The sequence below is a fragment of the Papio anubis genome, chromosome 10 (genome assembly GCF_008728515.1).
Source record: "Papio anubis isolate 15944 chromosome 10, Panubis1.0, whole genome shotgun sequence".
Lineage (NCBI taxonomy): Eukaryota > Metazoa > Chordata > Mammalia > Primates > Cercopithecidae > Papio > Papio anubis.
Window position 1 is genome coordinate 89,327,989 of NC_044985.1, and position 23,260 is coordinate 89,351,248.

The 23,260-nt window shown below is 37.8% G+C and overlaps 1 protein-coding gene across 15 annotated transcripts in view; it reads left to right on the forward strand.

Moving 5' to 3' along the window:
- Window positions 1-23,260, forward strand: part of PARD3B (par-3 family cell polarity regulator beta) — a 1,095,492-nt gene that overhangs the window by 891,310 nt on the left and 180,922 nt on the right. For all 15 annotated transcript variants that reach the window (XR_002516428.2, XR_002516429.2, XR_002516430.2 and 12 more), the window contains one exon: window positions 20,342-20,644. Coding sequence is in view for 12 of the 15 variants with exons in the window: in XM_021924389.2 (XP_021780081.1) it covers window positions 20,342-20,644 (303 nt within the window). In the remaining 3 variants the exon portion in view is untranslated. The remainder of the gene's footprint in view (window positions 1-20,341; window positions 20,645-23,260) is intronic.

Consider the following 23,260-nt stretch of genomic DNA (forward strand, 5'->3'; position numbering starts at 1 on the left):
ACTCTTCTAATAGCTTTAGTAGTATTAGGTCATTTAGCCTTCTTCCTTTGGGGTAGGGACTATTATATCTGTCATTTACAGGTGATAAAAAGGTTAAATAATTTGTCCATGGTACAAAATTAGAAAGTGGCAGAGCTCAGTTTCCATCCCAGGTTGTCTGACTCCCTACCACCTTGCTTTTCCATTTCTGAAACAGCAGAGTGTGCCCATATCCATCAACACCTGCAGGTCTGTTCTGAAAAAGGCTTTGCTTCAGTGGAACTGTCTGGGTGAGGAGAATGCTGCCTCCCATGAAGATCTTAAGACAGAAATATAAATGTAAATTTTGCTCATTAAAACCATAATTAATTTATTGAAAGTGAATTGTTATTATTTCAGGGATGAATGCATATTGGAATATGCTGATTATTTTAATGAACCAAGAGCCTCTTCTGGGATACTTCCCTTGTATTATTTGCAAGCAGGTCACTGTAGATTTTCTGAGAGAGGGAATGAATAGATTGCTGCTCATTTTCAAGTTTTGCCTTATGAAAAATGCAAAAGAGGCCGGGCACTGTGGCTCACGCCTGTAATCCCATCACTTCAGGAGGCCAAGGTGGGCATATCACGAGGTCAAGAGATCAAGACCATCCTGACCAACATAGTGAAACCCCATCTCTACTAAAAATACAAAAATTAGCTGGACCTGGTGGGGCGCACCTGTAGTCCCAGCTACTCGGGAGGCCAAGGCAGGAGAATCACTTGAACCTGGGAGGCAGTGAACCGAGATCATGCCACTGCACTCCAGCCTGGTGACAGAGCAAGACTCAGTCTCAAAAAAAAAAAAAAAAAGCAAAAGAAAATGTGTGCTGTATAATATATTTTGGGAGACGATAAGACAATATCTTTGTTTAGGAAAGGCCTAACATCATCTGTTTTAGACTCACTGTTCTCCTTCTAGGTAGTCATTTCTTGCACTCCAGATGTCAGCTGCCAGAACCAGTTGGTTTGCTTGCTATGCCTACACAAGGTAGGCACATTGAAACGTCTCCAATATAATTGTTATGTTTAACATTTAGAGCCATTTATGTAGGTTTCCTCTCCTGTGTTCTACCGTATTCCATGTTTAATCTCCTCAAGACACACAGTAGAAAAGCTGCCAGAATTTGGTTTTTCTTTTCATATATTATAGAGTCTGAGGTTTCATTCTTCATAATTCTACATTGAAAGAAAGATGAGCAATGACATATTGACCCAGGCTATGAATGAAAATAATGCATATCTAAATACTTCTCTTGAGGTCTCATCAATTCCATTCATTTATAATCAGCATTAGTATTCTATTGCTGCTGTAACAAATTACCACATACTTGGTATCATAAAACAACATGAATTTATTCTCTTAACATTTTGGAGGCCATAATTCTGAAGTTAGTTTCATTGAGCTAGAGTCAAGATGTCAACTGGGCTGATTCCTTTTGCAGACTCATTGTCATTGGCTTTTACTTGGCTGCCTATATTCCTGGCTCGTGGCTCCTTCCGCCATTTTTAAAGTGCATCTCTCCAATCTCTGCTTCCATTGTCACTTGGCCTTCTCTCTCAGACCTTGCTTTGTCTGTTTCCATCATCACATTATTGAGTGCCTATTGTCTGCCAGACACTGCTAGATATTGGAGTTCTATCAATAGACAAGGCAAATAAGGTCCCTGCTTCCATGAAGCTTCCATTCTTGTAAACAGGTAAATAAAAAAGATAAAATCAAGTAATGATAGGAGTATGAAGAAAATAAACTAGAGCAATGTGATAGCAAGATGGGGCCAGGAAGAATGCCTAAGATGCCAAGATTCAATCTCAGTGATGAGCCAGTCGCAAGAAGGGGATTTCAGGCAGAAAGAACTGCAGGAGCTAATCAGGCCTGAGGCAAATGAAGCTTTGTAATTGGAGTTGAATAACTAAGGGAGAGCATGGCTTAAGCCAGAGTCACAGAGGAGGCAGTGACCGAGTCGATAGCCTCACAGATCATCACAGGGAGCTTAGATTTTGTCTAAGTGTTAAGGAAGACATGGAAGTGTTATAAGCAGAGAAGCAGTTAAAAGTTTACTGTTTAAGAGATTGTCCGAGCTGCTGTTTAAGAACTAGATTCTCCATGAAGGGAGATAGAACTGGCCACACCCTTCCTCCCTTTTAAAAAGTATGTTTTCCTTACTGTGGTTACATAGAGCCTGAATAAAATCTAAATCTTGGGTAGTAATGCCAGTAATTGAAGGAGGTTTCCCCACATCTAAAAACTTAGACCTCTGCAGTGCCCTGCTAACCACAATTTAAAAATGCCAAGGCTTCCCTTCTTTCCAACACTTTATGGATCCGTTAGCAATTTGCAGTTCCAATAGGAAATAAAACAAGTCTCTTTTCAAATGTGAAGAGATTTCCTATGGCAATTACAAACAAAACCTGGAGCAAAGGGCCACTAGGTGGGCCAAGGAATAGGGGCCAGCTGAGTGATGGAATGCCATGGTCAGGGCTGAGAATAGGCCCTGAAAAGAATAGGCTTAGCTTATGTCTGTTGGTCTTGGCAAAGGGACAAATGAGGGTGGATCAGACAGTAGGCTCCCATGGACAAATAGTCATTGCCTATCCTAACAAATGAAACATCCTCACTGTAGTTCTCAAAAACATGTGCATGTAGCATATGGTCATCTATAAAAGCCTCCTTCATACTCCTCAACACCCAGGTTTGAACCGATAGCCATGGTAGAAGCTTTCTCCTCGACATCCAGTGGAGTAGGAATGAGGTCATTCCTGGTAGTTATCTTGTCCCCTGACTGCACAACAGTCTTTGACAGAATCACCATAGACACAGCAGACATCATCTGGATCAGCTTGTCGGACCTTCTCTGATGGCTGCTTATGGCGATTGCCTAAGGCAGATCTTGGCCCGGCCCATGCATGTCCTCAGTGTGCATGTGGTAGAGGGAGGAAGGCCAGATGATAAGGATGCTCACCTCAGGCTTGGACCCCTGTTAAGGAAGACCCGGTCACTATCCTTTTGGAGGTAGGAGGGGACTTTAGCTTGCAGACCTGATGGACAAGCCTGTGGTTCTTCCACCTGGTAACTCGTGTTTCCCTGGTCCTTTTCATCTAGCCTAGTGCAGTTTTAAGTATGTAGTAAACACTCAATAAATGTTGGAATCAAACCAGATTGGCTGACATGCCCCATTTCTTGGCATATATCTGGACACGTGAGAATATTCTATATAGTTTCTCCAGAAAAAAAGTCCCATCTTAAGAAGCCAGAAATGGCAAGCCTAATAAGCACCATAGAAAATACTGTGGTTTACATATGTTCATTGCAACCCTATTCACAGTAGGATTCACAACATGGAATAATATTCACAACATGGAATCAACATAAATGCCCATCAGTGGTAGACTAGATAAAGAAAAGGTGGTACATATACACCATGGAACACTCTGCAGCCATATAAAAGAACAGGATCGAGTTCTTTGCAAGGACGTGGTTGGAGGTGAAGGCCATTATCCTTGGCAAACTAACACAAGAACAGAAAACCAAATACCACATATTCTCACTTATAAGTGGGAACTAAATGATGAGAACACATAGAAGGGAACAACACACACTGGGGCCTTTTGGAAGATGGAGGGTAGGAGGAGGGAGAGGATCAGGAAAAATAGCTAATGGGTACTAGGCTTCATACCTGGGTGATGGAATAATCTATACAATAAAGGCCCATAACACAGATTTACCTATGTAACAACCCTATACTTGTACCCCTGAACTTATAGTCTGTAATCCCAGCACTTTGGGAAGCTGAGGCAGGTGGATCACGAGATCAGGAGATCGAGACCATCCTGGCTAACACAGTGAAACCCTGTCACTACTGAAAATACAAAAAATTAGCTGCGTGTGGTGGCGGGCGCCTGTAGTTCCAGATACTCGGGAGGCTAAGGCAGGAAAATGGCGTGAACCCAGGAGGCGGAGCTTGCAGTGAGCTGAGATCACGCCACTGCACTCCAGCCTGGGCAACAGAGCGAGACTCCATCTCAAAAAAAAAAAAAAAAGAAAAAGAAAGAAAGAAAATACTGTAGTTGAATACAATATTTTTGCTGACCTGTTTAAAGCCTTCTGCATGAGTTGGATAGGAGGGAAATGACTATACCCTCTGTGTCTTTTTAAACTCTCTGTGATGCAGAGAACGTGACTTTTCAGAATATGAGTGCCCTATACCTTTGGACTAGATGGAAACCTCAGGTATCGAAGGGTCTGTGTTTATCCCTGTCCTAGGTATAGTCATGGTTCTATACTTAAGGTGGTTTTTCCAGGTTCTGTGGAAGTTGGTGGTACTTCTAGAGCTCTTCATGATCCCAGAGTTCTTTTAATGAAGATTCTGTGTAACCTGGGGATGAGTGTCCAGGATCTTGGGAAGTGTGGCAGTTAGGGCCAAGAAAACAAGGGAAACAGAGCAGCACATGCTGTGGGGACAGTCATGATTCCCATGCTTCAGCACATTTTTATATGAGTCAGCTTTGAGAGACAAAGAGCAAAGACATGTCCAGGAGAGCACCGGCCAGGTGTGAAATTCCGGGTGACAGAATGGAAAGAAAAGAAAGGTTTGAAGAGAGAGGAAAGGAAATGTAGCTGGTTTCCTTTTATTCTCTTTGTTTTTCCTGTTTCCTCTTCAGAAAGTTTATGTAGCTTACAATACCCCAAACATTCAGCAGAAGGGGTTGATCCTCATTCTTTTCCAGATAATGATAAGCACCGAGGGCCTGTTCATTTATTTTTCAGATATAACCCTTGGCAGTCCCTAGGATTAAACTATGCTGTGTTCCAGAAAATTTTAATACATAAAACTTACTTTACTTTCTGCTTTGGTCTGTGCTACAAAAAGTGGGCACAAATAAACTGGGAGAATATAAGTAAAATAAAGGCTATTTCTTGCCACTTACAAATGTCATTAACAATAAGAATAAAGCACAAAAACAAGTTACAAATTTTATCCAACCAACAGGGCTCTCCCAAGGGCAGATTCTTAGAGCTCTTTCTTCAGTGTTAGTTTGGCCAGCAGCCTAGGGAACATCATTTAATGTCTTCAAAGCTAATGACACCTTTTGTAGGGGGACTGTCTAGGATTGTTATAAAGGAATTAGTTGTTATCAGAGAATATCACGAGCACTCTGTCGGTTGTTCCCCATCACATCCCCACCTCTCTTTGGGGCTAATTTTCAAGGAAAGCTAAAAATGTTTACTAAGCATTTCTGAGAAACTTGTCCACATTATGAGAATACAAATTACAGGAACTCAGTGCATTAGCAATGGGAAAGGCTTAATGGGTCTGGGAAAGGTATAAATTTAGGGAAAATGTACATTGTAATAGTTGGAGAGCCTTCAAGGGCAGTTTTCTTGAAATGGCAGTGTTTAGTAGCAATGGAAAGATACTAAAGGACCTTGCCATTTGGCATTGTAAAAAATGCAACTCATAGGTAGGAACTGCAAATCCCATTAGTTTAGAATATGGAATAGACTCGGTGTAAAAATACAAAACAAAACACACACACACACACACACACACACACATTTGATATGGGGAATGGGCTTGGTTCCAGGCCATGTAGGATATGGAAGTCTTTTCTGTTGTCATCCCACCTAGGCAAAGAACCAAGTAACTTTTCAGTATTCTCTAGAATTAGAATGCTCTGAGCCCACACCTCTCAGAAGGCTTCCAAACTCTATTGCCTTGACCTAATTTAATGAGCATTTAGGATTTAGAGAAAAGGAACATCAACATGCCCTTTGCTCCATGATCTTTGGCAAACCATGGACTATGTAAGCACAATATTCACATATTGGATTCTGCAAACCATGAAGAATTCACCGTGTTGTTTGTGTATGCAAAGAGGAAAACATAAAGAGTCAATTAATGACATTTTAAAAATTTGCATGTCAGTATTGTAGAATATCAAATTTACTGTACAGAAATAAATGTATTATTTATTTATTTATATCAAGAAAAGTGATAAATTATACCATCAATCTAGTTCCCTCACAATGTCAGATCTGGTTTAGGCTGACAAGAAAAATGGGCGGTACTGAAGGAGATCATTTAGAAAATATTATAGACACCCAGACAGGAATGAGGCAATGGTGAAAAATATTAATGCAGTTAAAATAGTTTTGTTGAAAAAGTGAAACATTGATCACAAAGATTGCATGTAACGTTGTATTGGCTGGTCAGTATAATAATTTGAATACTACTACTACTACTACTACTACTACTACTACTACTACTAGTACTAAAAAAACTCATATTGTTCCTGACCAGGTATAGCTTGCAGCTTTAAAACTGCATTGATAGGGAAAAGCTGAAGAAACTGAGCCTGTTCTCTGGAACAAAGGATAATTGTAGTGACCTAATTGTAGCTTCTATTACAAAAGCAGAAATGATAGCCAGACAAATTATCTCTGCTGTCAATAAAGAAAGCTGTACAGCAGGTAGTTTCTAATCTCTTTTAATGATACTACTTCTTTTACCCCAGAGCTCTCCATGAAAAACCTTTTCTGACCTCGACTACCATTACCGCTATAGGGAGCAAACCTCCTCTTTACTCTCTATTCATCTCTGACTCTGTTGTTTGGGTTCATACCGTAGCAACAAAGAGAATTTCACTGCCTACAACTTCCTAGCTGGCCAAATCAGTTAGAACTATACTACTGTGGACACATTCTGCATGAGACAAAATAAATCAAGAAACAGTATGGAAAAGTAACAAAATGTTCTAAGGCTTTTGAGGAGTAGAAAATATGAAACACTAATCAGTAATTGTTTAATGAATCATAAAAGGCAAATGAGAAAATCAGAAAATATAGATGCAACTTATACCACAAACAGAGTGCTAATATTGCTTCTATTCAAAGGTCTTTGAAAAATCGAGGGGGAAAATGGCCCGCAATCTGATAGTAAAATCAGCAAAAGATACGGACAGCTCACAGAAGAGGAAATGAAAATGGCCCTTAAGCATATGAAAAGATACTCAGCATCATATAATAAGAGATAGGCTAATTAAAACTTCACTGAAATATGACTTCTCACCTATGTTTATCAAATTTCCCAAAGTTCGACAATGCGCTCTGTTGATGAGACTGTAGAGGAACAGGCATCCTCTTACAGTGTAGGTGGCAATGCAAAATAAAAGAAATGTGGAAGGAAATTTGTCATAACCTAGAAAAAGTATATGTGTGTTTCTCTTTGACCCAGCAATCCTGCTTCTATGAATTCATCCCAAAGCCGCAGTGGTAACAATATGGACTGACGTTTGCACAAGATTTTCCATTATGACATTATTTGCAATAGCAAAAAATCAGAAATACCCAAATGTTTGCAAATGCATGACTCATTAAATAAGCAAAAGTCTGTCCACACAGTAGAATACTATGAAGCATTTAAAAAATGAGAAACATATCTAAAGAAATTGTAGTGTCTATAATTTCTTTGCTAATATGGAATGTTCTTCTATTACTATGTGAAAAAGCAAAGTATAGAAAAATATGGAAAGTATGTTACCTTTTGTGTAAGAAAGAAGGGATCTAAATATATAAACATGCTTGCTTTTTTAAAAAAACAAATACAGTTATATTGCATGGGATGGAGAAGACAGAAATGAAAGCTATATATTATAAGTATACTTTACTATATTTAAATTTGGAAAAATATGCCTTACATATAGCAAATTAAACAAAAAGGAAAAACAATCCTAAAAACTGAAAACAAACCAAAATGAATAACCTAACTGTGAAACAAATTGGTTGCATAGTTATTCAGGAAAAATAATTACTTCAAGTGACATTGGAATACACATTTTGATTATACATATTTAGTGCAATGTATTCTAGCAAAACAATAGAGCAATGAAGACATCTTAAACTTTAATAGTCAAACTGTTAGTAATTGCCGTGATCTGAATGTTTTTGTTCCCATCCCCCCAACTCTGTTCCCCACAGCAAATTCATATGTTGAAACCTAATCATCAGTGTGATAGTATTAGGAGGTGGGGCCTTTGGGAGGTGAAGTGCTCATGAATGGAATTAGTGTTCATATAAAAGTGGCCCCAGAGGCTGGGCATGTGGCTCACACCTGTAATCCTAGCACTTTGGGAGACCAAGGCAGGTTGATCGCTTGACCTCAGGAGTTTGAGACCATCCTGAGCAACATGACAAAACCCCATTTCTACAAATAATTACAAAAATTAGCCAGATGATGTGCACCTGTAGTCCCAGCTACTCGTGGGGCTGAGATGGGAGGATCACTTGAGCCCAGGAGGCAGAAGTTGCAGTGAGCAGAGATTATGTAGTGGCACTCCTGCCTGGGCGACAGAGCCAGACTCTGTCACAAAAAATAAAATAAAATAAAATAAAAAGAGGCCCCAGAGAGCTGCCTCACCTCTTCTGCCATTTGAGAGACCCAGCAAGAAGTCAGCAATCCATCCTCGAAGAAGGCCCTCACCAGAACCCAACCATGTTGGCATCCTGTTCTCAGACTTCCCAGCCTCCAGAACTGTGAGAAATCCATTTCTATTATTTATTTATAAACCTTCCAGTCTATTTTGTTATAGCAGCTTGATGGGACTAAGACAATAATATTGATATTATAATCTTAAAACTATATACGATAATAAAAATAATTATATGAGTGTTAAGAATCAAGATTTTTCATTTAAAGGAGAGAGGAATAAATACATGATATTAAAAAATTAAAAGTAAAAATTCTGTAATGTTAAATTTGAATCAGAAATATTAGTATAAACATATGGGGTTTTTTTCCCCAAAAATATGTATTTCCTAACTCTATTCAGAGAAAAGGCTGAGAAATAATAGTAACCCAGTGTCAGTGAGCACTCCTAGGGCCCAGCTTGTGGTCTCTAGATATCATTCCCCACTAAAAACAAAGGGGTCCTTAGAGGAATGACTGCTTCCAAGTTAGAAACACAAGATACTCAACATAAACATGGAACTACTTGTTTGTCATAAAGCAAGGAAGCTATCAAAGGCTAAAGGGTTAAGCCAGAAGGACGAAAGAGCTCATACAATGCAGTCTCTTGACTAAATATGGACAACATGTGCAAGAAAAAGTATGAGGAATTCAATTGAATAAAAATCCTAAATATGTTATTACAAATGTGTATTATATATTATGGACTTACATAACCATAAGTTTATAATTATGTTCACCATCCTTTATTCCCCCAGAAATGTTCCTAATTACTCATTTGCCACCATTGGAAATATCTAGGACTCTAACTCCTGACTCTGAAAATTAGCAACGAAAAAGAAATATTTAAGCATTTATTCAAATTTCCCTATACTAAGTACATCTCACCATAATCAAAATGCCAAAATTGTTGATTTTCTTTGCAGAAGAATCCCAGCTAATAAATTTTTTAAATGGCTTTCAAAAATGACCATTGTGCAACCCCTAATGAAATAATTAATTCAGTCAAAAATCATCAGTGAAAGAAATGATTAAATGAAAGATTGATAGGGGAACTTTACAGTGGAAACATCAGTTTGTCTCCTTAGCATTACTAAAGACAATCAGATATTTAGGATGGCTAAGACAGAGATGAAGCCTATATAACTATAGTTTGTTACATTAAATTTAGAAAAATACACAGTTTTCCAAATCTTTGTGTATGACACAATTTGAAGCACATATGCTTCCTTTAAGGTTTTTATATTAGTTTCATAGGGCCGCTGTTTAACAGATTACCATAAACTTAGTGGCTTTACAACAAATTTGTTCTCTTACTGGTCTGGAGACCAGAAGTCTGAAATCAAGGTGTCAGCAGAGTTGTTTATTTCCAGAGACTATGAGAGAGAATCTGTTCCATCTTCCTCTGTCCTAGCTTCCCTTGGCTGCCAGCAATCCTGGGTGTTTCTTAGCTTATAGACACATGGCTCCAATTTCTGCCTGTGCCTTCCCATTGCTTTCTCTGGCTCTTCTCTTCTGTTTATGTCTTCTCCTTTAAAAGAACATTTGTCATCAGATGTAGAGCCTATATGCATAATCCAAGACAATCTCACAACAACATCTTAAACTTAATTACATGTACAAAGACCCTGTATCCAAATAGGATTGCATCAACAGGTTCCAGATGGACATACAATTTCCCTTGATATATAAGTGAGGGCCCTGCAGAACTCACTTATATGAAAGGTCTGCCTTCCATATATGCAGGTTCCATATCCCACAAATACTGTATTTATCTGGGTTTAGTTGAAAGAAAGCTGTGTATAAGTGAACCCATGCAGTTCAAACCCTGTTGTTCAAGGGTCAACTGTCTATTTTAGGGAGCCACCATTCAACCTACCACAGTACTCCTCCCCAAAAATGTTAAACCTGAATCTAACTAAGCCTCCAGCTGCACTGTTCAATATGACAAACATTAGTCACATTGAAATTTAATTCGTTTAAATTTTAATTAAAATTTTGTACCTTAGTCATACGGGCCACATTTCAAGAGTTCAGTATGCTTGTGTAGCTAGCAACTGCTGTATTAGATAGCTTGGATATGGAAGATTTCCATTTCCATCATCACGGAAAATCCTATTGGAAAGCACAGATCTAGAAGTTACTCTCCATAAACAAGATATTTGGGGGATGGAGGAATAAGTTAAATGATTTCACAGCAAAGGAAGCAGAGAAATCCAGCACATGGGACCAACTACAGGAAGATCAACTTGGTTTCTGCAATAACCCAATGGCATGGAAAAAATAAAAAGCAAAAAGGGAAAAGAGTACAGTTCAGTACATTTAACGAGACTTAAGAGAACACCAACTTTAATGTACAGGCATTTTTGCAACCTGATTCAAATAAATCATCTGGGAAAGACAGACATTTTTAAGGCATTCGGGAAAATTTGTTTATGGAGTAAGTATTAGATGACACCAAGGAATAATTGTTAATTTTTAGGTGAAATAATGGCATAATAAAACATTCGTGATATTTTGATATGCCTTTGGAAGTATGTAGAGGGATTTACTTTCAAAATGCTTGGTAAAAAATTAATAGAAAAATATATTTAAAATATGACAGAATCTTGATAATATTTGTTTATTTATTTATTTTGAGACAGAGTCTTGCTCTGTTGCCCAGGCTGGAGTGCAATGGCACGATCTTGGCTCACTGCAACCTCCACTTTCCAGGTTCATTCTCGTGTCTCAGCCTCCCAAGTAGCTGGGATTACAGGCGTGTGCCACCACACCCTGCTAATTTTTGTATTTTTGGTAGAGATGGGGTTTCACCATGTTGGCCAGACTGATCTCGAACGCCTGACCTCAAGTGATCTGCCCATCTTCGCCTCTCAAAGTGCTGGGATTACAGGCATGAGACACCATGCCCGGCATGAATCTTGATAATTATTGAATACAGAAATGAAAGATATATGGGAGCTCATTGTGCTATTATCCTACTTTTGGATATCTGAAAGTTTTCATTATATCAATTTTTTTTTTTTTTTTTTTGAGACAGAGTCTCGCACTGTTGCCCAGGCTTGAGTGCAGTGGCACTATCTCTGCTCACTGCAAGCTCCACCTCCCAGGTTCTTGCCATTCTCCTGCCTCAGCCTCCCGAGTAGCTGGGATTACAGGCATCCGCCACCACACTCAGCTAATTTTTTGTATTTTTAGTAGAGATGGGGTTTCACCATGTTAGCCAGGATGGTCTTGATCTCCTGACCTCATGATCTGCCCACCTCGGCCTCCCAAAGTCCTGGGATTACAGGCGTGAGTCACCGCGCCTGGCCACATCAATTTTAAAATATGATCATGTTTAGATTATTTGTAATCTAACATAAATGAAAGAAACATTAATGTTGAAGACAAACACTTCAATAGAATTCAAGAATTCAATTCCTACTATTTAGTAAATGTTAGCTGTCAGGCAAAGTGTGTAGCCTCTGTAATCTCAGCTCCCTCTTCTCTAAAGGTGAGACTTGTGTACATCGTGAAAACTGTTATATAATCATGAGAAAATATATCACTAATATTATTGTTGGTGTCAGTTCATCTTTTTAGATAGCTGAGATACTGGACAGGATGGGCTCTTGCGTGTAGCAAAACTTTTCTATTTTGAGGCATTTGAAGGGCAGTCTTAATTACAGAATTTTGTTTTTAAACCAGTTTTATTTTTAGCTCATGGATCCAGTTGCTTCTTACCATCTCCAATGATACACCTGTATGGACAGCCACCACCTTCCCTCACCTGGCTTATTGTAATAACCCCCTAACTGTTCTCCACAGTTCTCCTCTCACCAAGAAATGCCTACCTTCACTCTGTTCTCAAGAAAGCAGTCAGAGAGCCCTTCACCATGTAGGTCAGAGCCTATCACTTCACTACTCGGAACCTCTAGTTTGCTTCCCACCTCACTGAGAGTAAAAACCAAACTCTACCATGGACCCCAAGGCCCTGCTTGCCCTAAGTCCCTGCTTCCTCTCTGGCCTCCTCCAACTTCTCACTCCCTCACACTGGCCTCCTTGCTGTTTTTAGCACATGCCTGCCTCAGGGGCTTTATATCTGCTGTCTCTCTACCTGGAACACTCTTCTCCAGTTATCTATATAGTTTAACTCTTTTCCTCTTCAAGTCTTTTATTTTATATTTTCAGTAGTGCCTTTCCTTTAAATAAATTTAGTGCCTTTAAATAAATGTAATTTATTTAAATTTTAATTAATTAAAATTTTGTACCTTAGTCATACTCGTCACACTTCAAGAGTTCAGTATCCATGTGTAGCTAGTAGCTGCTGTATTTAATAATACACATTTAATAATGTAAACTCCCCTTAAAAACTCCTACTACCTCTTCCTGTTTCACTTTCCCCTTACTAAAAACATATTTTTTCATAAAGTACGAATCTGTAGGCCAGCCTTTGATGTTGATAATACAAATCATTCTTATTGATCCATAAATACATCCTCTAAAGACTAGACAGCTTGTTTTACCTCTATTACAAGTTTCTGCATTCATCATTCAAAAAATTTTGGAAGTGTTTAGGTTGCTTGAGAAGGGGTGTGTTTGCTTAAGTAATTTAAATGTTTTCCCAGCAATTTTATATATATATATATAATTATATATAAAAGTAGTTATAATAACTACTTTTAGATAATGAATTTAAAAGAGAATTATATATAAATTTATAAATAATGAATCTAAATTTGTTAGTTTATAAAAGGTATAAATAGTATAATCAGCATTTTTGCCTTTTCTTTTTCTGTTTTCTTTTTAAATTGAGATATAGGCGGGGCGTGGTGGTTCATGCCTGTAATCCCAGCACTGTGGGAGGCCGAGGCAGGTGGATCACCTGAAGTCAGGAGTTCGAGACCAGCTTGGCCAATATGGCGAAACCCTGTCTCTACTAAAAGTACAAAAATTAGCCGGGTGTGGTGACAGGCACCTGTAATCCCAGCTGCACAGGAGGCTGAGACAGGAGAATCACCTGAACCCCAGCAGTGGAGGTTGCAGTGAGCCAAGATCACGCCACTGCACTCCAGGCTGGGCGACAAGAGTGAGACTCCATCTCAAAAAAAAAAAAAAAAAAGGAAATTAAGGTATAATTTACATAAAGTGAAATGCTCGGATCTTAGTAAACAGAAGAATATTCTGTATTCTCTTTTAATGAATGTATGTCAAGTTACAGAACATTTCTGGCACCCAAGGATGTTCCCTCATACTTTTTCCCATTCATAGGTAAAAGCCTGATCTAGAATTGCTTACAAAGGGAATTATATAGTAAATCCTTTTTTCTGTCCAACTTCTTTCACTAAGGATGATAATTTTATTAAGATTCATCTCTGCTGTTGGCTATTTTTGTAGTTTATTTCTTGTTATTGCTGATTTATCTTCTGTTGTGTGCATAAACCATAGTTTGATTATCCATTCTCCTGGTGATAAACAGCTCAATTATGTCTGCTTTTTGCTATGATGAATAAAGCTGCTACCGAACATTCTCCATGGATTTTTGGTAAACATATGTTGCCGTTTCTCTTCTCAATTCACCTGAGGTGAATCACTGAGTCATAACATCAGTGAAAGTCCAGTTTTGAAAGAACTCCTAGACCTTCTCCAAAGGGATTATGCCATTTTGTACTTCCACCAGCAGTGTATGAAAGTTCTGGATGCTCCATATCCTTTCCAACATTTGTTTTTGTCATTCTTTTACACTTTAGTAAGGACAGCTCATTGTAGTTTTAATCTGCATTTCCCCGATGATGTATGATACATTTTTCATTTGCCTATTGGGCATTTCTAGTTCTTATTTATTTTTTCATTGAATTATAATTACTTGTTTATGTCTCCCTTGATAGTAAGTCTGAGACTGAGTATATTTTTTATTTCTAGTATGTAGTATAATGTCAGTAAAATATTGAATAAATTAATCTGTCAACCAAATATTAGCAGGAAGAACACTCACAGTGCACTCAAGGAGCTCGTAGTCTAGTTGTGAAAGCAGAAGATCTAGAATAAATCATCAAAGTTTTTACTTGGTTTTGTTTTCTACAAAGTGACATATAGCAGTTTCATATTAATAGAATGTACTGGATGTATGAGTTGAAGAGGAGATGAAGAGTTATTAAGATCATTGTGGAGCTGTTTATGAATAAATTAAGTCCTTATGCCAGAGAAAACTAGAGTTAAATATTTGATTAATGGGACATGAGTAATATTAGGAAAAGCAGTTGATTTAAAGAGACCAAATAAAAGTTCAGTGAACAATAATTTGAAGAAAATTGTCATAACTGAGTTGACAAAGGAGTCATGAGAAATCAGGTTTACAAGAAAAAAAGATGCCTGTTGGTACAGGATATTTAATGTTTTCAAAAACATTTTTATTCACTACAACTTGTAGTTGTTAGGAAATTTTTTATATTTTTAAAGTTTTTAAAATTTTCTTAGGGAGGGTGGGATGGGGGTAAGAGTTGAAAAACTACCTATCGAGCATTATGTTCACTATTTGCAGGATGGGTTCACTAAAAGCTGAAACTTTAGCATTCTGCAGTATACCCATGTAACAAACCTGCACATGTACCCCATGAATTGAAAATTCAGTTAAATTTATTTTTTAAATTATCTTAAAAATATAGAAAATGCACATAGCATGTAAGGTATAAAGGCTACCTCTCTAATTCCACTCTCTAGATGCAACCACTTAGGAATTTTTTGTGTATTCTTCCAGACGTTTGCTATGTATATGCAGGGATATATATCATATAAATATTTATGTGTATAGTACCCTCACCGTTACATACATCATCTTACTTCTTTTTAGTATAGGAATAGTATGACACTGTGTTTTACAGCTGCATAATACTTTTCTGTAGTCCCCTGTTAATGCATATTTAGACTGTTTCCCACCTTTTACTATTATAATAGCACTTTGCCTGTTTTTCTTTTTGATACCTGGGATCCTTTAATGATAATAAAGAAATTTTTTCCATTTACATTTATTTTCATAACATACATTTGGTCAACTTCTGCTTTGTGGTTAAGCATTTATTTTGTGTATTTCTCTCCTGCTGAAAATTTGGTTTTTAGTGGTTTCTTTGTAATTATATTTAATATATTCAAACCTCTGTTTCTAAATGTATCAATTTTAGACAGTAACTACTGATGCCTGCTTTATAAAATGAGAAAATGAAGAAGGGTGAAAATAAAGATAGGGTACTCTCTCCTAAATTACTTCCTTATTAACTTGTGATTTTCATTTTTTTAATGTATTTTATATTGTCAGAGTTTATAATATTTACATTTTTTCTATAATTATTGTTCCCACAGATATTTAGTCTTAGTTTTGTATTTAAATGAATGTATTGCTTACCTCTAGACCTGCTATTCCACAGCTTCACCATTATCTTAGTCCATTTTTGCTGCTATAACAAAATCCTGAGACAGGGTAATTTATAAAGAACAGAAATTTATTTTCTCATAGTTCAAGAGACCGAGAAGTCTAAGATCAAGGTGCCAGCAGGTTCAGTGTCTGGGAGGCCCTGTTGCCCATAGATGGTGCTGCCTAGGTTTCCTCAGTTGGCAGAAGAACAGAACAATGGAAGGCAAAGAGAGACCTTAGCTAGTGCTCTGTAGCCCATTTATAAGATATTAATCTTTTCATGATGGCTTAGTCACTTCCCGAAAGGCTCCACCTCTTAATACTGCCACAATGGAGACTGTATTTCAACACATGAATTTTGGGAGACATTATGGCCGTAGCAACCATGTTGAATTCTTCATTTTGATGCAGTTCTTAGTTTGCTGTTTTCCATTATTAATAAGTTTTTCAAGATGGGTCAATAAGTACCATATTCCCTCTGTGTCTTCAAATGTTTGAGAGTGTTTTTCTTTTATCTTTATTTATGTTAGAGGTCAGCATGAGTTTGCCTGCATTTGTCGATTACTTGATTTTCCTCCTCCTTGAGACAGCACTGATGCTTACTATATGCAATAAGCTCTAACATTTTCTTTTACTGTATTTAAGTATAACCATTAAATTTATATTATATGGAAGTTTTTAAATTTTTTTTTTTAAATCTGTGCTAAAATATAGTATTAAATAACATGGGCATAGTGATCTAAGGTTACCAGCAGCTTCAATTCTACATGATCTCTCAAAATACCCTTTTGACAGATTTGCTGGGTACTCTGCCCTGGGGTCTTGTTTTCTATGGTTTTCTGTTTTGGGAGAGCTAGTCTGAGATCAGCCTACTTCTTAGTGAAGTCACCTAGATTATTGGTGCTATTTTGATGAGTCTGGGTTTATATATCTCTGCTAATTCTGCCTATCAGATACAAAGCAGGTTCATACTTCTCTCTTCTCACTACTTCACCTCCATTAAGTATTTTTTTAAGGTAGGAGACCTGCTCAGGGGAAATATCTCTCTTCTATCTCTGCCTCTCCTCCATTCTGAAGCTGGACCCCCACAAAGAATTACCTTACAATTCCAGGGTCCTATTCCTATCCTTAGACTATATTAAAGTTTATTGACTGTACCCCTCTAGACTCCCTCCTTATTTTCAGTGAAATGTATACCTGACTGGAGATGCAGCCATATATCAACTGGTGGTGCACTCCACCTCTGGGACTGTGTCCAAATTTCATAGCAAGGCATGAGATTATGGTCGTTTTCTAATTCCATTGTAGATAGAATTTTCTTCCCAATTTCTCAAGTGTTTGTTCCTATAGAGTTTCAGGGAGGGAACTAGAGTCACTTACTTGACTTCATCATTTATTATCATCTCTTATTAGAGATTCTCAATCTGACAGATATGACAGAAATACTCTTTAAGGAAGATTATGCCAGAGTCTTTTAAGATATATATTAAAGTGGGATGAGGTGACATACCAAAAACTCTCAGAATAATCTAGGCCAGTACATTCCAACAGAACGCTCTGCAATGATGGAATTAGTCTCTATTTGTGTTGTCCAATATAGTAGTTACTAGCCACATGTAGTTACTGCGCACTTGAAATGTGGTTTGTGAAACTGAGAAATTGATTTGATATGAATTATTTCAAATTTAATTTTATAGGGCCACACTCAGCTAATGGCCATTATATTGGACAGTGCAGATCTGGGCAATATAAAAGCCTGAATATTCAACTGTGATGAAAGAAATGGAAATAAAAAAGGATACCCAAGAGGCGTTAAGGAGAAAAGAAGCAGCAATGTTCCCATAGAGGAAAAGAGAAAAAGGAGATTTAAACAATTCAAAGGCAGTTTGCTCAGAAGAATGGGGAAACTGGTAGTACTGTCAAATAAAAAAGGGTATCTTTTGAAAAATCAATAATTTAACAGGTTGAGTTCCCAGTGGTAAGGAAACCTTTAAGTGGAAATGACTGTAAACAAGTAAAATTCTCACATGAATTGGGGGTGGGGGTGAGGGTCAGAGCTACCAAAAAAAACCTTTTTCCTTGACACTTCTGTCTTGGTCTGTTCTGCCACCATACACTCCTTTTCAGAGATTGCCTTGTCCTCCTCAACGTGCAGGGACCCTGATATATGACATAATAATGATTGTTCAAAGAAATTACTATTTTACCTACTGAATGGTTAATATGAAATCAGTTTCTGAAACACTCACTGGTGCAGAGTATCAAAGAGAAACGGTTTTGTTTTGGAAAGGAATACAAGATAAAATATTGCTCGGCATACACATAGTACTTTTCGTCTGAGATTCTCCACATACTCAGCAAGTTTAATTAATGAGAAAACCTCTAAGAAAGAGAAGTGATGAAATAAGGAACACAGATACCAGTGTTCTATTTCTGTGATTTTTAAAAATCAAGCTTAGTATTTTCTTCTTCCATTAATGCACACAAGTGTAGCCCCATGAGACAGCCGTGAGATATTCATCTTTCTGCTGAATGATTTCTCTTGAAGGCATCTCACTTATAAGGGATAGCAACCACACAGAATCTTACCCACTAACTGTATTGATGTCCTTTGCTCTATTTGCAATGGAAATCCATCCCTATCATCAGGGTGCAGCAAGCATTCTCTGATAATCGAGTCTGCACTGTCTCTGGAAAGATTGTTTTGTTGCAGAAGGGAGCAGGTTATCTTCTATATCAAAAATTACTCAAAACAAACATCCATGAATCTAGGACTAACATGCATTGAAAGGGAATAGGCAAGGCCCCTTAACGGGTAGCCTACTGTGTAATCTTCCTTTCATCTTAATTCAGAATCCCTTGGAAATTCAAGTTGCCGTATGCAAAAATATAAATTCTTCTAATTACTTATGTGTAGGGCACAGGTTTGGCCTAATCAAAAGAGATATGCAATAATATATCCTGGCATTTATTTTTATCTGTTGTAACTTGAGGAAAGGTGCTGGGGTTTTGTTTTGGTTTTGGTTTTGGTCTCATGCCTTATTCTTTTTTGTTTTGTTTTTTGCGTTTTGCTTCCCAATTGAAATTGCCCAATTTCTTTTCTCCTCCTTACTCAAAAAAATAAAAAACGAAAATGCTGTTTGGCCAAAAGAGAAAAATACCTCAGAAAATCCTGGCTTCTGAAGATTTTTACAAAGGGTTTGATGTTTTGCAAAATAAAGCTAGCTTCCATGTGCAAAACAGCTGTTTTTGTTTGAATGGGGGAAGATACTGATGGGTTTCAGTTGTTGCTTTTTAACTCATCCAGGCCTTCTGTATGTCTCCAGTCATATAGAGATCATTCACTTCTAGCCCACAGCCCTCTTATATTCTCTGGGACCAGGACATTAAGTTTGTCCCATCTTTTCTTGACTTTCTTTAGCTACCTGAGCCAGCATTGTCTTATCTCTCGTCTTGTACACGGTGCCCCTTGTTTGTCCAGTGACAAGGTTTACACTCTTTTCTTATTAGTGCTGAAGACCTCCTCACACCACCAAGATCACCATTGTCCAGTAAGTGGCCATAGTGACCTTTCCATTTTAATACATTACTGAGAATTTAGGGGAGCTGATCTAACACTTTCCAGATTAAATGTCAAATTCTCAAAATTCAGATGGATTTGGAATCCACCTAAGTATATTTTTCTGCTTCCATTCCCACTAGACTGCACAGTGGCACTGATTAGCACTAGCATTTTGTAATATCACTTAAGGCTTTAGCACTGTGGAGTTCTGCCAGTAATGGTGTTTAATTCACTTATATGTGCCAATTCATCTCTGTCAGGAACCTATTAATTTCTTCACTATTTTACTCTGTCCCTAGCCCCTATATAATGAGACACAGTAATCCCCATTTGTATAACCAAAAAACTCAGAGTCTCTTATAAATTATCCCTGATCCCACTGCTTTTAGTGACCAGAAAGCCTCTGTATTTCTTTTTCATATGTAAATCAATTTTCATAAGTTATTTTCTTTAGAAGAATACACTGGAACTCTAGGCCACTAAATTAGTGAAGTCAGAAAAACTGCAGGATTTTGATGGGTTTGTTAACATACATCCCTGTCCCAAGAAAGACTTCTATAATATCGAACCAAAGATGCACTCTTCCCACAAGCGCATGCTCTCTGTGGGGAGGGAATGTGAATGAAAATCAGTCTTTGAAGCTACTATCAGCCTAGTCATCAGTGGGCAAGATATCAAAGTACCCATAGCATTGCTATCAAAGTAAAGACCCTGTAACAAATAAAGATCAGATATATAAAATTAATCCTCTTATGCTGTTGGCATTTCTGCATGCTGTGATCTTGAGTAAACAGGAGAATGACAGCTAAGTGACGAGGAAGAGTTAACATAAATTCAAGAGAGTATTTCATTGTATTATCATATGAAACTCACATACATCTTTGCTACCTGTTCTGTATTTTTCAGGATTGGAGCAAAACATCAGGAGCTAAGGGAAAAGCAGGCAAGAGGTCTTCTTGATTATGCTACTGGTGCAATTGGATCAGTATACGATATGGATGATGATGAAATGGACCCCAATTATGCCAGAGTGAACCACTTTCGGGAACCATGCACATCAGCAAATGTCTTTAGATCTCCATCTCCCCCTCGAGCTGGACCATTTGGTTACCCTCGGGATGGCCGTCCACTGTCTCCAGAAAGAGACCACTTAGAGGGTCTCTATGCCAAGGTCAACAAGCCATACCATCCACTGGCTCCAGCTGACAGGTAATAAACTTAGTGATAGATAAATATAGCTTTAATTTAGTATGTTTCAAATCATCTCTACTGCTGAAACCGATAAAAAATATCTCCTTCAATCGATGAAAACTGAAATGACTCAGTACCCTAGACAAGTGCCATTCTTTGACCAACCTGTAAGATATCCACCATCAAAAATAAAACCATAGCCAATTATAAGGTGGCATGAATGAATAGTAGTAGCAGAGTTCATGATGCAACAGGGAGCCATTTTTGAAGGAATATTGTGACAGACATCTCATGATGAAAACTTTGAACAAATATTGTCCTTTCTCCTAAGAGACCAAATGTAAAAGATTTATTCAGGAAGACGGCATGGCACATGGAGGTGGAGAGTCAGAAAAGAGAAAATGATAGCTTCCAAGTAGGTGTAATTGAAGTGGGAATTACAGATAGCTGCAGAGGAGCAGGGGCCTTTGAAAAGTAAGATGGGGATTTTGTACTCAAGGGAAAGGTGACCCTGTATAGATATTCATGGATGATCAGAGGTAGAAAAAGAGATAATCTTGGCAATAGGAGTTTGATGAAGTAGAGAAAGATAAGAGGTGACAAGGCCACGGATCTTTAGGTTTAGCAGCTAAGGAGAGGGATAATAGGACCATCTGTCAGTACAATTGAAGTAGGTAGAGAACAAGATGTTTTCAACCCCACCTCCTGCCAAAAGTAAAATGTTTCATGTCTTGAAAGATTGATGTAAGAGAGTTTTAGTCAATATACATTGTTAGGTGACCCTTAGAATTACACATGCAAGGAATGAGTTGACTGATCTTGGACTAATCTGACTAGCTTGACGAGGGAGGAGGTGGGGTAGAAGGGTAGCAGGCACAGAGAGCTCTCATTCTATATGAAGAAAAGACTTGTTTTCCAGACTTCTTAGGGTTCTGACAACCACCCAGTCCCTATTAGTAACCAGCCTTTGTGTGATAGCATGATATATTGCATATGTTTACCATTTACATTTCCCCAGCTGGGTGATATTATGCACTTTCAATTAGGTTGGGGAGAGGAAGGGAAATCATGGCATTTTTATGCAGACTGTAAAGTGTAGCTTCACAAGACTGATTACCTTTCAGAGCCTTTCCAATAACCAAGTGGGAAGGAAGGAGCAATTTTTAATCCTTACTGTCAGGCTTCCAGGTTGATAATATTAAAGAAAGATGGTCAAGTTTTTCTTTGGGACAAAATGAAAATATAAATTTTTATGACTGTGATATAGCCATAATAACTAAACTGCTAATTCAAAGAATTGATTAAGAGTTGGATTTTTCTCCCCAACCTTCATAGTGGATTGAATTTTATCATATAAATAATAACACCAGGCATGAGTCTCTTCTGGCCCAAACCATAGTCAATCTTACCTTCCCTAAATTAGATAGGTCTTCATAACAATCCTCTTTGCATATTCCACAGCTAGAATCCCAACACAGAGGGACTGTTTATAGGAACCTCCCAAGCCAGTATTTTCCAATACTAATTCCATGGAAATAAATATGAGGCATTTTATTTAAAAAAAGATTCACAAATCAAATATGTATGGGGAATTCTAGGAATTCTAGGGTAAGCCACAAGGAACAGGTTTTCTTTCCTTTTTTTTTTTTTTTTTTTTTTTCCGAGACAGAGTCTCACTTTATTGACCAGGCTGGAGTACAGTGGTGTGATCTCGGCTTACTGCAACCTCCGCCCCCTAGGTTCAAGCGATTCTCCTGCTTCACCCTCCCAAGTGAGTAGCTAGGATTATGGACACCTGCAACCATGCCCAGCTAATTTTTGAATTTTTAGTAGAGATAGGGTTTCACCATCTTGGCCAGGCTGGTCTTGAACTCCTAACCTCGTGATCCACCCACCTCGGCATCCCAAAGTTCTGGGATTTGAGGCATGAGCCACCGGGCTCGGTCGGAATAGGTTTTCTTATTGCAGTCTTCTTATGCCCAATATGCTGACATGCATTCTGAGTTTCTAAGAGGACTCATCCAATAACCAGCACGCATTATCCCCCAAATTTTTGTCACCTAAAGCATATGTTTCCCCTAGATCTTTGCAACACTATTTAGGAAAGTATATACTAACTAGTTTTCATCTATGTAGATGTGACCAGAAAATAAACTTCTTACGATAATCTTAACTGCAGCCGCTATAAAATGATATCAAGAAAAAAAAATTGTTGACTGCCCAGTCCAGATATATGTGTAAAAGAGTCTTACTTTTGGCTCTGACCCCCTTATATTAAAAGTGATCTAAAGCTGCTTTCAGTAGAGTTTAGACTGCTGTCCTATTTTTGGATAGCAGAATTATACTCAGAATTATCTTTATCCTGCTCTTATATTTAATTACACTTAAAGACTGCCCTGCTCCTTGTTCTTCAAGTCTTCAAGAAGGCTGATTTTGTCCTGGTACTTAGTAAGCACTCAATAATGTTAGCTATTATCATCATCATTGTTACTATTATTATTACTCTCCTTTTTCAGTGAAATTCTGAACTTCTCTGATATGCCTGTGCCCAGATAAGTCTAAGAAGAGTTGCTATGGCAGTTTCCCTAGTAGTATCCATAAGCAGGAACCTACTAATTCTAAACCTACCATATG